Source organism: Lytechinus variegatus, chromosome 1, assembly GCF_018143015.1.
Source record: "Lytechinus variegatus isolate NC3 chromosome 1, Lvar_3.0, whole genome shotgun sequence".
NCBI classification, from domain to species: Eukaryota; Metazoa; Echinodermata; class Echinoidea; order Temnopleuroida; family Toxopneustidae; genus Lytechinus; species Lytechinus variegatus.
In genome coordinates this window covers 95,308,097-95,321,757 of record NC_054740.1, presented here as the reverse complement: position 1 = coordinate 95,321,757, position 13,661 = coordinate 95,308,097, and the positions used below count along the sequence as shown (strand labels likewise).

At 36.0% G+C, this 13,661-nt stretch overlaps 1 protein-coding gene across 1 annotated transcript in view; it reads right to left on the bottom strand.

Annotated features, from left to right (window-relative positions):
* The window catches only part of LOC121405695 (epidermal growth factor receptor-like), a 33,312-nt gene that overhangs the window by 17,348 nt on the left and 2,303 nt on the right, over positions 1-13,661 (bottom strand). The window contains 4 exon segments of the mRNA XM_041596606.1: positions 4,775-4,928; positions 10,808-10,845; positions 10,847-11,098; positions 11,945-12,046. Of these exon segments, the coding sequence (XP_041452540.1) occupies positions 4,775-4,928; positions 10,808-10,845; positions 10,847-11,098; positions 11,945-12,046 (546 nt within the window).

Here is a 13,661-nt window from a genome sequence, read left to right as displayed (position 1 = left end):
TATCAAATACAAAACTTTGTAAAAGAAATACATATAAGTAAATAAAGAATTTTATGATATGGTCATTGATCCACCTGTAAATAAACATATTGGTAAGGAGAAATGATGAAGTATTGAGGTATGTCACTCTAAAGTACTCACCAAAACTCCATACATCACTTTTGTGTGAGAATCTCCTGAACTGAATACACTCTAAGGCCAACCATTTGATGGGCATCTGAATACAGAAAACAAAGAAATCCTTATACACATATCCAAACAAAATACACACATGCACAGATGTATCTTTTACCCCAATTAAGACTAGCCAATGATGCCTCATAAAGCACATGCAGTCACGATTTCAATTGCATTAAGAAATTAAATCATTACCAGCAAGTTAGCAACAATGCAGGTGATATGATATCCTGAAGGGAATTTCATCATTATTATGCTGTCTGACAAAAAATCAGATCTGACAACTTTCCTTGATGCTGATTGGCTGAGAAACTCTGTTTCTATGATATCTGTCAGAGTGTGAATGGGATTCCAACATTTCTATTTAGGGGGCCTATATGATAGCCAAAACTAAGAATGACCTGAAACAGCTAAAAAAATCAAATGGGTAATATCACGTAGGTCAATATATCTCCATCTTGACCTTACCTTGCCTCCCTGTGCTTTGTATTCATTGGAATCAACCTCCAAGAACTTGGCCAGACCAAAATCTGTGATCTTCACCTGTGCTGGGCTCTGAACAAGGACATTCCTAGCAGCCAAGTCACGATGAATAAGATGTTTTTCTTCAAGGTATACCATTCCCTGTGATAAAAGTGAAGAAATAATGTTTTGCTCTTATTTCTGAAGAATCTAGACAATCAAGTAAAACCTTCCAGGAAATCTCCAAATTTGTTACTGGTAAGCACTGGTCAATGACATGTAATCTGACCCAATTGAATTTATGTATGGTGATGAGTTGGACCACATTGGTGGCAGCAGTGGGATGAAACCCTATGTTATCTCAATTCACTGGTTCTACAAGAGGTACCAGTCAATGATGTGTAGTCTGACCCAAATGTTGTTCCGGATGTGGTCATAGATGTGTAATTGGGTTTATTGGTGGCAGCGGTGGGATGAAACCCTATGTTATCTCAATCCACTGGTTCTACAAGTGGTACTAGTCAATGATGTGTAGTCTGACCCAAATGTTGTTCCGGATGTGGTCATAGATGTGTAATTGGGTTTATTGGTGGCAGCGGAGGGATGAAACCCAATGTTATTCCTGATGTGGTCATAGGTGTGAAATTGGATTTATTGGTGGCAGCGGTGAGATGAAACCCAATGTTATCTCAATTCACTGGTACTACAAGAGGTACAAGACAATGATGTGCAGTCTGACCCAAATGTTGTTCCTAGTACTTTTGTTTTTCATTGTTTTTCTCAATTGAAATTATTACAGACTAACAACTAAATTAAACCCTAAATTAATTAGGCAAACCAATTAGATTGGAAAATAATCACCCTTTTATGAATTTCATCTCCCATAGACTTTGTACACAAGGTTTAAAAACGAACCATTTTCAGCACAACATTGTCTCGTGAAAGTCACGTGACCTCGCGATACTATACCCGTATGTCGTGTATTTGGTCTCAAAAGTTGCGCGAGACTTCAAAGAAAAAAGTCATAAAATTTTGTGGTGCTATCCTTTTGCGTTTTGGAAATATCGTGCAAAGCATTGAGGGGGGACCATGGCCCCCCCCCAGTCCTTTTAGGGTTAAACTTTCTTTACCAAAATTATTTCCTTTTAATGTGTGTAGGGGTGTGTCAGTGAGATAGAGACCAAAATCTGTTAAATGACTTGTATCACAATGGGCATAAATCATTCCTTTTAATCTGTTTTGTATTAACTGGATAAGATGGGTGTTGATTTTATTTATGGGTGGAAGTGATAGCCAAAACTGAATGCAACTTTTTAATCTAGCTGTTTCCTTCAGTTTAATGACATCCAATCACAGTCATTCCATTTTTAACAGTAGCAACCTTCATTCATCCATAGCTGTAAAGCGATTTTCAATGTTTAAGTTATATGTTTTATTATATGTTGCTGCAGTGAAAAATAAAACCACAACACAAGACCAAAAGTACAAGTAGGACGTGAGATCTAATCATACAAATATTGTAAGATATCCCACGTTTCATCTGGTTTGTAAAAATTAGAGCAAATTCAAATCAGCACAAAAAATCTTGAGTCCATTTACCTTAGCAATCTGAAAGCTCCAATTAAGGAGATGGTGAGATCCTATCTGTTCCTTGTGTTGACGAACATAGTCCAAGATAGCTCCTAATGGCATAAGCTGGGTGATCAATGTCATGTTTTGTGCAATACAGACACACAGAAGACGTAGCAGACACGGGTGGTCCACAGATGCCATAACCTTTGCTTCCTGTGATACAAGAATCATGTAGATATATGAATACATGTAATAAACTGTTTGAATCAAATTCAGAGGAGGAAAGGATTGACCGTGCACAACCTATCATAGTTGAGTTATCATACACAAATATTACGGTTCTCTTCAAGAGCTTTATACAAAAGGAGCTCTCCATAACACATTTTTAGCACATTATGTTATTGGATGTTGGAGAAAGTTGGTGAAGAAAAGACCTGTGCCCCTTATTCCCATTCAGTATCCACTCTAGATTATATTTCATTTGAGTACAGACTGAAAGTGAATATGGATATCAAGTTGATATTTGGTTCAAATACAAAGACCCCGGGGGGGGGCACTTGACCAAAAAAGTGGTGGGGGTGTGCCGCGGGCGAGACAAAAAACGTGGGCCTTGGAGAGGGCTTATTGTAAAAAGGAGGGTCCTCGGAACGGGCTTCGGAACGACAAATGTTTGTGAAAACGGGGGTCCTTGGAACGGATCGCCAGCGTGTGAGCGCGTATGCATCCCTACGGAACGGTCATGCGTGCATGATGCAGCTAGCGCGGCCTCCGCCGGGGAGCTCCGCAGCCGCTTTCCACCAAAATTGCAGCTCATTCAACGCGATCGAGCGGCGTAACGAAAAATATGCGAAGCTTTGGAGCGGATTTCTCTCTTCTTTTTTCTCGATAAGAAGAAAATGCTATGCCTTGGAGCGGCTTTCTTTGTTCTTTTTCTCAACAAGGCAAAAATGCCATGCCTTGGAATGGAAATTTGAGTGTAAAAATGGGGGTCCCCTCCGCGGCACATACCCACTATGCATTATATACTGAGTGCCCCCCCTGGGACAAAGACGCTAAAAATATGTCGTGTTTGCTTTCACAGTAAGCATGTTGACATTACCCACCTCAAGTAATTCCTCAGCAGCATGTGGTGAGACTTCCCTTAGAGCTTTGATAGCTACAGGAATCCTGATCTTCTCACCCTCTGGGATCCATGGACCCGGATCCAAGGACTGGACCTAGCTTCAGCTCAGTGTCTTTGATGATCTTCAGTTGAGCCTGGTTAGGTTCCACATTGCTGGGTGTCAAAGGCTGGAAGGGAAAGAAAGTGATTACCCATCGGCTCAGATATCACAATGACTGACAATGATCTGGCTGATATGAAAATCTCATAGCTTGCATTGAAGGGGTCAACTGTTTCATAGCGTCTCCGAAGGACTTAGTCAATGTATTATTTCAGTGAACAAGCACATTGAATTTTTTTTAAATCTGGGATCTGTGATGAGTGATTGTGTTCCCTGTCATATAATTATTCATAAGAACGAAAAGTTGTTTTCTTTCAAAGAGAAGAAAACAAGCTTGGTCAAATGATTTCAGTGTCCATGATATTCGGAAGTCATTGAAGATGGTTTTTATTTTAAAAAAAATCTTCAGAATATCCTGTTTGAGGGATACATAGTACTGATGCAAAATGTATTATTTTTACTGTCTAATATGTTTGAAAACATAGGAAGTAAACATTCCCTCAAAACCTCTTTGTTTACTATCATAAGAGTACTATATGCAGCATTAAGAATATGTCCATTTATTTCATTTTACTTACTGCTCCAGTGTAGTATCATGCTCTTCATATCATTTAAGTCCTGAAAAAGAATGGAAAGATTTTACATGGAAAAAAGAAATACCAACCATCCAAAAATGTACCAACACGTGTTCTTGGAACATGTATAATTTCCTAATAAATATGCTTTGTTTACTACACAAATTTCAGATTTAAAGGCATGTCAGGAATATAACTGTCCAAACAATAGTATCCTCGAAACAGATATTAAAGTGTTACATGTATATTCATCTATTCTTTTAAACATCAAATAACCTACATTAATTTTGCACTGATTTCCAATTCATCACTGCCAGAAATCTTGATCACTAGCCTGTAAAATATGATGTCACTACATTATCTATTCTTTTTATAAAACTGCAAAATATTTACATGAAACACATGTTAGGCATTAGCCAATCTGTTCTTTCATCTACATGTCAACACTTTTCCAAATCCTTAAATAATAATGTAACAATAGTCTGAAGTTGAATTTTATTTTTGGTTCCTAAATCTACCAATTGAAAACATAAGTGCCTTTCTTGCCACTTCACACACATAAGTTTCAAGTATTGCAATGCCATTCAATAATCAACCTTCTGTACGCTAAACCCTAATTTTTGTTAATTCTTACTTCACTTCATGAACCTATTTAGCCATGATAATTTGAAAATAGCTTTTGTCTGGAGCACAAAACTGAGATGAATCATTTCAGGAAAGCTTCATACTTTATGGAATGTAATCTCAAACTCAACCTTTACTCACTATGTTAGGCGGGATGTCTATGTACATATCATTCTTGATACGTCGTTTGAACCAGATGATAAACATGACGATAATGAGGAAGATGATGAGGGCACTAATCACGATGACGGCAAGAAGTCCGATGGACAAACCTCCACTGTTAAGATGAGGAGAACTTGTGCTAGTATAAGGAAATCAATAGATAGCAGATAAAAGGTTTAGAATAAGACATTTAACAAGAGAGTATGGCAAGTACAACACATTACGGTGGAATATGTGAGTATTATAGATTGTTTCAGCAGAAGATAAAAAGAGTTGAAAATGGAAAAGCATATGTGTCAATTCATGTGATTAACAATTTTTTTGATAAAGTTGTTGCAACATTGAAGGAATAAATCAGAAAAGTAAAAGTACAATTTGAAAAGATACAACCAAGCCGTAGGAGACACAACACATGTTGAGAAAAGACAATTAACAAGAAGAGATGAAGCACAGGAAGTAGGATTTGGTTGTCATGGGAACAGGATGACAGCAGGTTCAAGACAGACAGATGGGTAGACATTAAAAACAAACAAAACAAACAAAAGTTTAATTCAAACATATAAAAACAAGAAGAAATAAGTGAATATGTTCAGAGTTTGCTGTTATAAGTCTCTATACAGTGCGTATAAAACAAAAACGGGACAGATTTGAAAAGTCTATAAAATTTTTGTCTCATATCATAATCTCTATATTTTGGTGTCAATACATGCTTTGGAGTCTTATCCTTCAAATACCATTAAAATAATTTAGTTTTGTTCATGCTTGAGCAAACACGGAATGTTTTTGTCTGGGGTGAAAAAAGAGGCTTGCGCCAAAATGGCATAAAATGATAAATATGATGGTCGGACTTCTTGCTAATCAGCAGACTTCCTCTTAACCTTTTCACTATCTTTGCCATAATTTTCAAATTATGCGGTCAAAATTCATTTCCAAATCTACTTATTTGCTTGAATAGTTCTGTTGTTCCTTTAGCTTTGAATATTCCTTCTTTAGGCAAGAACATTTTTTCAAACCAAAGTATGGGAGAGCATGTTTTTTTTTTCAAATCCTTTCATTGTGTGCTTCAAAAGTTATGGTGCCTATGAACAGTGGCATACTGAGGGTAGGGACTCGGGGTGCTCCCCCCAAATAAAAAGTTATGAGCAAGGAAAAAAAAGTGGAAAGGAAAATAACAGAAAACATAGAAAGTGAAATATGATATCATTTTCTGAATATTATGTCAAAATCACAAGATTGGATATTTTGATAAAAAAGTGGAAATTTTTGCTTGCTCGCTTCACAACTTTTGAATACATTTTATCTGATCTGCCATATCTTGCTCCTTCAAAATTGACTCAATACACCATTGCCATTCAAAGACATGAATCCTTTCCTGTTTGTCCTGTCAAGCACATAATTAAACTTGGTGAAGAATTCAATAACCTCTTGAAAATAGGATTCATGTCTTTTATAGGTTCCATAGCATAATTTGTTTCACCTAATAATTATTAAAGGTACCATTACATAATTTGTTTCACATAATAAAAGGATTTGAATAATTACAAAATTCTCCCAATTAATAATGCAAATCTTCTTACTTGGGTTGGCAAAAAGTCTCTTCTTTTCTTACTTATGAATGAAAAGTCAAAGGTAAAATAAGTTTAAATGAAAAACAATACAATTCAGGTAAATAAATACATTTGTAAATAAAATTTGACGGCATAATTTGAAAATTATGGCAAAGATAATGAAAACATTAAGAGGAAGTCTGCTGATTAGCCAAAAGTCTAATCATCAAATTTCTCATTTCTGCCATTTTGGCGCAAGCCTCTGTTTGAACCCCCGACAAAAACGTACGTCCCGTGTTCGCTCAAGCATGAACAAAATTTATTTTTTTAAATGGCATTTCAAAGATAAGATCTTAGAGCATCTATTAACATCAAAATATAGATATAATAATTTGAAACAAATTTTTTATAGACTTTTCAAAACTGTCCCTTTTTTGATACGCAATGTATAGTAGAAAATGTAATACATTGCTATGCTACAAACATAACTTTTAAAAAAAGTAATTCTGTGAAATAAGAAAAAAGAGCAATAAAACAGGGATATTTCTTTAAATTTACATGAAACCAAACCTTTTAACTAGGAAACAATTCAAATCACTCTAAAACATCAATCCTCAAAGCATGAGAAAGTCCAAAATAATCACTTCTGTGTGCTGTTATTTTTTCACAAAATGAACTTCTGCGATATTCATGACTTTCGAAACTGAACATCTCATTAATAACAAAATCAACATTTCACGATGAATTACATTTGTAGAAAGAACTAAGCAGTCAGTCGGCAAGCCCCTGTGTTAATGAGCAAAAAATGGGCCAGATTTATCCAAGTCCTCTCGTGGCTGAATTCATGTCCCTGCAAAATCTCGTGAATTGTGAGACTTTCTTTCTCAAAGAATTTAACCCCTTTCTCTTGGAGTAAAATTGATTATTTTTTTACCATTGGAAAGAGTAAATGTTACTCTTTCATGCTGGTTATTTCTTTTGAATAAAATATTTTGATAAATAAGTGATATTTTTACCAGAAAAGATGCATCAAACAGAAATTTCTTCCTCTGTTTTCACTTGCAAATTGTGCAACATTTTGTGTTTTAGGTACCAACATTATTTATATCATTAGAAAGCTTAAACTCTATACTTTCTTACAATGTCACTCTTGATATGTGGCATCTTTTAGATGGGTCAGCAGCCAGCTTTTTCCATTAAGATGCAAGACGAGATTTCTAAAATTTCTGAGTAACAAAAAATCCAGAGTTCTGATTGGCTGAATAATGTTTTCACAACAACAGGCGAGGGTTATTTGAAGAGATTACCACCTGGTGAGTGTGACCTTGCAGATCGAGGCCCAGTGGGGGAATTGAATTTGCGTTGGAATTTGCGTTGGAACATTGGAATTGGACAATGCACCAGTCGGTGGACTGTACTTTATCAGAAGAAGAAGAAGGGTGTGTGGTCTCTGTGGCTGCGTTTATGCGACCTCAACCCAGAATCATGATTGGAATCACGATTTGAATCATGATTCAAAACAGCAACATGAATCACGATCCGACAGAATCAGCGTTTATACGACCATCTTTCTAACGCTGTTTCTCCCTGAATTCGGGCCGATCCAGTGCGCATCACAGTGCGCAGTTTGACCCAGGAAGTATAGGTCAACATTTTCGCGCGTGTTTCTAACTTCACGTCGGCTGTTAGATTTTTGCTGCCACCGGAGCTAACGCGCGATCGTTTGTGCAAGTGCAACTCGGCTTCCGAAAAATAAATCTTTTACTTCCAGAATTCCGTGTATTGTTTTTGTTTACTTGTATTCAATCTTGTCGGTTCATCAAAAATGGTGTTCGGTAGCCGTAGTACTGGGCACGAATTCTGTTAATTTTGTCTCGACAGGCGGTGCCACATCTCCGTTGAAATCCCTCCCTTGCAAGCGCCGCTGAAAGGGACTCGTAGATCGTCTTATATTTCTGTGAATCCCGGTAAGGGATGCTTGTGCTTCAGGCTGAGCCCAAAGCACAAGCAGAGCCCTGATTTGTCGTCATCCAATTTGTGCCTTTGGAACTTGAAGACAAAGTTGATGAAAACAGTGAAATCAGGGTGACCAGACGTCCCGTATTTCCCGGATTGTCCCGTATTTCAGAATATTGAATAAAATGTAGTTAATACATTTAAAAGTGACGAATTTTCATTAAATAACCAACAGCTGACGAAGCAGGGACAACAATTAAATCGATAACTGTAAACTTTTGCAAGTTCTGCGATGATTTCTTGCTAATACATTGCAAACGAACTGGCCTCCTGCCTGTGTGTGGCAGGCTACTAGCTAGGCATGGAGGATCGAAGCAAATTCTCAAGATGCAAACATCTCACATGATAAACAGACAGTTTTTCCACCAAAATAATCACAAAATCGGCGGCAAATTCTTATGATTATACTATGGATTCTCAGTTTAATGATTTGGAGATGTAATCGGAGGAAAATGTTATTGACTTTTCGTAGATCTAGTTGTTTCAGCTTTCGTTTTGAGTCTTGGTGTGCACGATGCCGCGATGTTTCATCTAATTTTTAAGTTTAACAATATGTTTCACTTTGAAATTTTATTCATTTCTAAAACATTTTATGTTTAAAATTTTAAAATACATTAAAAAAAACACCAAATAAAGTTATGATTTTTATTAGATGATTGGATTTTTTGTTTACTTGAAGTTTGAACTTTTCCCTTTTCTTTATTTTATATATACCCTATCCTTTCTGCTTGCCCTTTTTTGTTCCATCTATCTTTATTTCCTATCTTTCTTTCCTCGACATTTTCTTTTCTCTCTCTCTCTGTTCATTTTTCTTTCTTTCTTCTTTATCCAATATACTTTTTTATTTCCTTCATTCTTTCTTTCCTTTTAATTACCTTGGCTTCCTTCTCTCTTCGTCTCCTGTTTCTTTTCGTTCTTTCTCTCCTTCCATTATTTCTATTTTTTCGTTCTCTTCCCTTCATTCTTCCCTTCCATTCTTTATTCCTTTCTTCATTTTTCCCTTCTTATTCTTTTCCCTTATTTTTATTTCTTTCTTTTGTTTCTTTCTTTCAAAGAATGAAGGAAACATGTTTTATTTCCTTCATTCTTTCTTTCCTCCTTCTTTTTCTCACCTTTCCCCCTTTAATTGTCTCCTTTATTTTGCGAGACATTTATTAATCTTCCCTTCCTTCCTTTCTTTCTTTCTATATTCATTTCAAAGAATGACGGAAACCTTTTTTTATCTCTTTTATTATTTCTTTCATCCTTTTATTCTAACTTTCTGTTATTTTTTCTGTTTTCCTTTATTTTCTTTCCTTCCCAATCATCTCTTTTCTTTCTCTCCTTCATTCTTTCGTTCACCTTCCCTTCTAATTCTTTATATTTTTTTTCAAAAGTCTTATTATTATACTATGGATTCTCAGAAGCCCACACTTTGTGTGGGCTTCTTTGTTGATCTTCGTTTGTCAATTTTCCCGTATTTCATTTTGTGAAATCTGGTCACCCTGAGTGAAATATACAAATGACGCTACAGTACAACCCCGGGTACAATACACAGAATGAAATTCCTAAATGCACATGACAATTGGCATATACCGTACTAGTACACTGGCAATCTGCTACACGAAAATTAACCTGCACGAAACACAGCGCGCGCCTTTGAGTCGAACCCGGAAGAAGCACGACACAATGACGTCATAGAATCATGATTCAAATCACGATATCGTTTATACGACCCTTTTCGTTCGTGATTCTACAGAAACGTCTTTCCAAACGCCCCTTTTTCCGTGTTTCATGTTTGTGATTTGAAAGACGTTTATTTCCACTTTCGACTAAACGCAATCGTGATTCTGCAGAATCGTGATTTGAATCATGATTCTAATCATGATTCTAAGGTAAAAAAGTGTCGAATAAACGCACCCTGTGACCAATCAGAGTGCAGTATCCTTGTTTTTGAGCTGCTAAATGTATTTGGCCTATGAAAAGCTGGCTGCTGACCCATCTAAGATACATCTTCTTATACAAATTATATCATATTAAAGCGTAGATCTTCAGCTTTATTATGATCTGAAAATCATTTGTGCTCAAACAGAAATCAAGTGTGAAAACAACAACATTTGTTGCATGAAAAAATCATTTTGTTTCATGTTTTATATCAAAAGTTTTCCCTTTATTACAACATTTTTTTAAAAATTCCAAACACATGACCTGAAAGAATGATTCTTCTTCTTTACAAAGATACCAAAAACATGAAATTTGGTTAATATTTAGAGCAGCAATGGCAGAATAAAAAGAGGTGTTTTGGTTCGCACCAAGCTCATTAACTATGCAAAAACCCTATAGTCATGAATATCACTTGGATAAAAGAAGCTACTTTTTCAGGGCTTGCCGACTGACTGTAAGCACAGATTATGATGATCATCATCCATCCTTCCTAGCTTCATCCAAGTAAAGTAGCATTGGTACTCACCCTGGTTTTGGCTTTGCAGTCTGGTCTGGCCCGTGAAGGGTAGAGACATGTTCCATTGACGTTCTCATAAGCAGCAGGACACTCTGAGCGACATTCCTTATTCACCACAACATTACTGCATTCAAAGCATCCACTCCGTGTGCCATTCTGGCAACCACCTTTGCATTCACTGTGGCAGGCTTCGCACTTTGACTTAGCATTGGGGAATTGCATAGAGGGGCAGTCCTTGCCGCAGACGTATGGACTGAGTTCAGTGGGGTATTCCGTTGTACAGGAGGGTGCACAAAAGAACTGGTGCGATTCACACAAAATTCAATAAGAACTTTTAATTATATATCGCTCAAAGAATCCTCCTTTTAAAGACAGAGGGGTCTTATTTTTCTTTAGAACAGAATTATTTATGCATGAGGAAAGGAAAGTGATGTTATTCAAAATGAAAAAAAAAATTCTGTAACTATTGAAGGTTTCCATCATCTTCGGGAGAAGACAAGAACACACTTGACAAAACATCAAGTTTGGCTGGTCATTTTCAGGACCAACATATGCCCATGAAAAAATACATGGTGCACCTTGGAAAAAACTATAACATAAATATGAAGAACATATGAATGAGTGCTCATATCTATTCTACATAGTGCTTAAGGCACTTATTGTCATTATTTCTGAGATTAATCTGGCTGGTGCAAAACCATTTTCAAAGAATGCTAGGTACCGATTTACTTCACATATCTTATTGCATCATGTTAATAACTTTTGAGAATGGCTAATCTAAATTATCACCTTTTCCAAATGTGTCATATCATTGCTACACTTTATTGCTATAAAATCATAAAGTTTATCTGAAGACAATTGATGTGCAGCCTGGTAATGAATATTAGAATATTTCAAAGAACTATTATAACTTTTTGAGATATAAGTTACAGTTCCAGGACCTTGTTCCTTTAAGAAATCTTCTAAAAATCTCTTAATCGGCAAATGCACATCACATCATCATTATTTTACACATGGTTAATGCACAGAACAAGTTCATTTGACCAAAGAGGTCAAATTTTTTCGGAAACAATTGAAGTTTTGGGGAAAAAATAAAAATATGGCAAATCGACATTATGGAGAATGAAGAAGTTGTGGATGACTTACAGTGTGGAAACTAGTCCTAATTGTGTATGATTCACTCTGAAGACAATCATATTCTGTACCATTGAAGCAATTTCTGCACTGTGAATGACAGGGCTGACAAACCTATATATAGGAAAGATAAAAACAAGGATTTCATTTGGCCTTATCATTTACTGGGTAAACCTAAAAACAAAAGATTATAAGCTTCATAGACATATTGAAATTTTAGTGACCTTTTTCCCCCAAAAGAAAAAGGTTACACTTCGTAATTCCGAAGCTTCGTAATTCCGAAGGTTCTTTATTCCGAAGGTTCGTAATTCCGAAACACGTAAATTGCCTATACCTCGATGTTCGTTAATCCGAAAACGAAAAAGGGTTCGTTAATCCGAACATTTGTGGCGTAATTCCGACGATTCGTTATTCCGAAGGTTCGATAATCCGAAAACGAAATAAGGTTCGTTGTTCCGAAGGTTCGTTAATCCGAAAACGAAAAAAGGTTCGTTGTTCCGAAGGTTCGTTAATCCGAAACCGAAAAAAGGTTCGTTGTTCCGAAGGTTCGTTGATCGAAAACGAAATAAGGTTCGTTTTTCCGAAGGTTCGTTGATCCGAAAACGAAATAAGCTTCGTTAATCCGAAAATAAAATAAGGTTCGTTAATCCGAAAACAAAATACGGTTCGTTATTCCGAAAAATGAAAACCGGGAAAGCAGAGGCAGAGGCAAGGGGCGGGGGACACTGTTTCGTTCAATTATTATGAGATTGCGAAGGCAGGGGCGGCCGAACGAATTTTCGTTGGGGGTAAAGCCAAAAAATGAAACTCATACGTCAAAATGGCACTTTGTTGATAATTTCACCTTAAGATATATTCATCCTGCTTGAAGTCATTGTGGGGGAGTTTGATAGTGATTAAGTAGAGAAAAACTTATTTGAAGTGACTTCTTATCATGGCAAAAATGTAAATTTAGGCTTAATTTTTCGGGAGAGAATATAATGAGCGAGCGGCTTGGTAAAACAAAATCAAAGGTGAAGTTTGTATAACGTTTTTGTGTTCAGTTATTCTAAAATGGCTTATTGCAGGTGTTGCGAGCGTGAATCACAAGAAGTAATCATCCCACACGGAGTATTAATAAGCATACACTCGATCCGCAAATGAAGGAAATGTTGTATAAGAAAATATAATTATAAAGGGAGTTTGTAATAAAGTGGTTGAATGAAAAATCTATGGTTGAAATAAACATGGATGGTGTCCTCATGACAGAAATGTCCTGTTTACATACAGGAACAGTGTGAACAATATATGGAACAGTTGTTATTACAATCAATATGTACTTCAAGTTAGTTTACAATAAAATCTATGTTTATTTTTGACATCCTTTTTTAAACATTTGAATTGATCTGATATCGCATTGTGATAGACTCCTGAAGATGTTGGAGGACGATAGAATTTAGTTTAACAAAGCATTTACTGGCATCAAAAAATACATTAACTGTCATAACTTTTTGGTTATGTTTTTGGAATCAATTTGTGAAACCATAATATATATATTACAGCTTCACAAATTGAAATTCATAAAATGAGCTCTTTGTGATCTCTGCATCTACATGTAGGCCTATTGTAAGTCATGAAAAGATCTATACCCAAAATCTGAAAATATATGCAGTATTCTCTATCAAATATGTCCTTAACAGAAGTCTGTTCATTGAAAAGACCAAAATTATGCTTTATTAACTGAATGTTT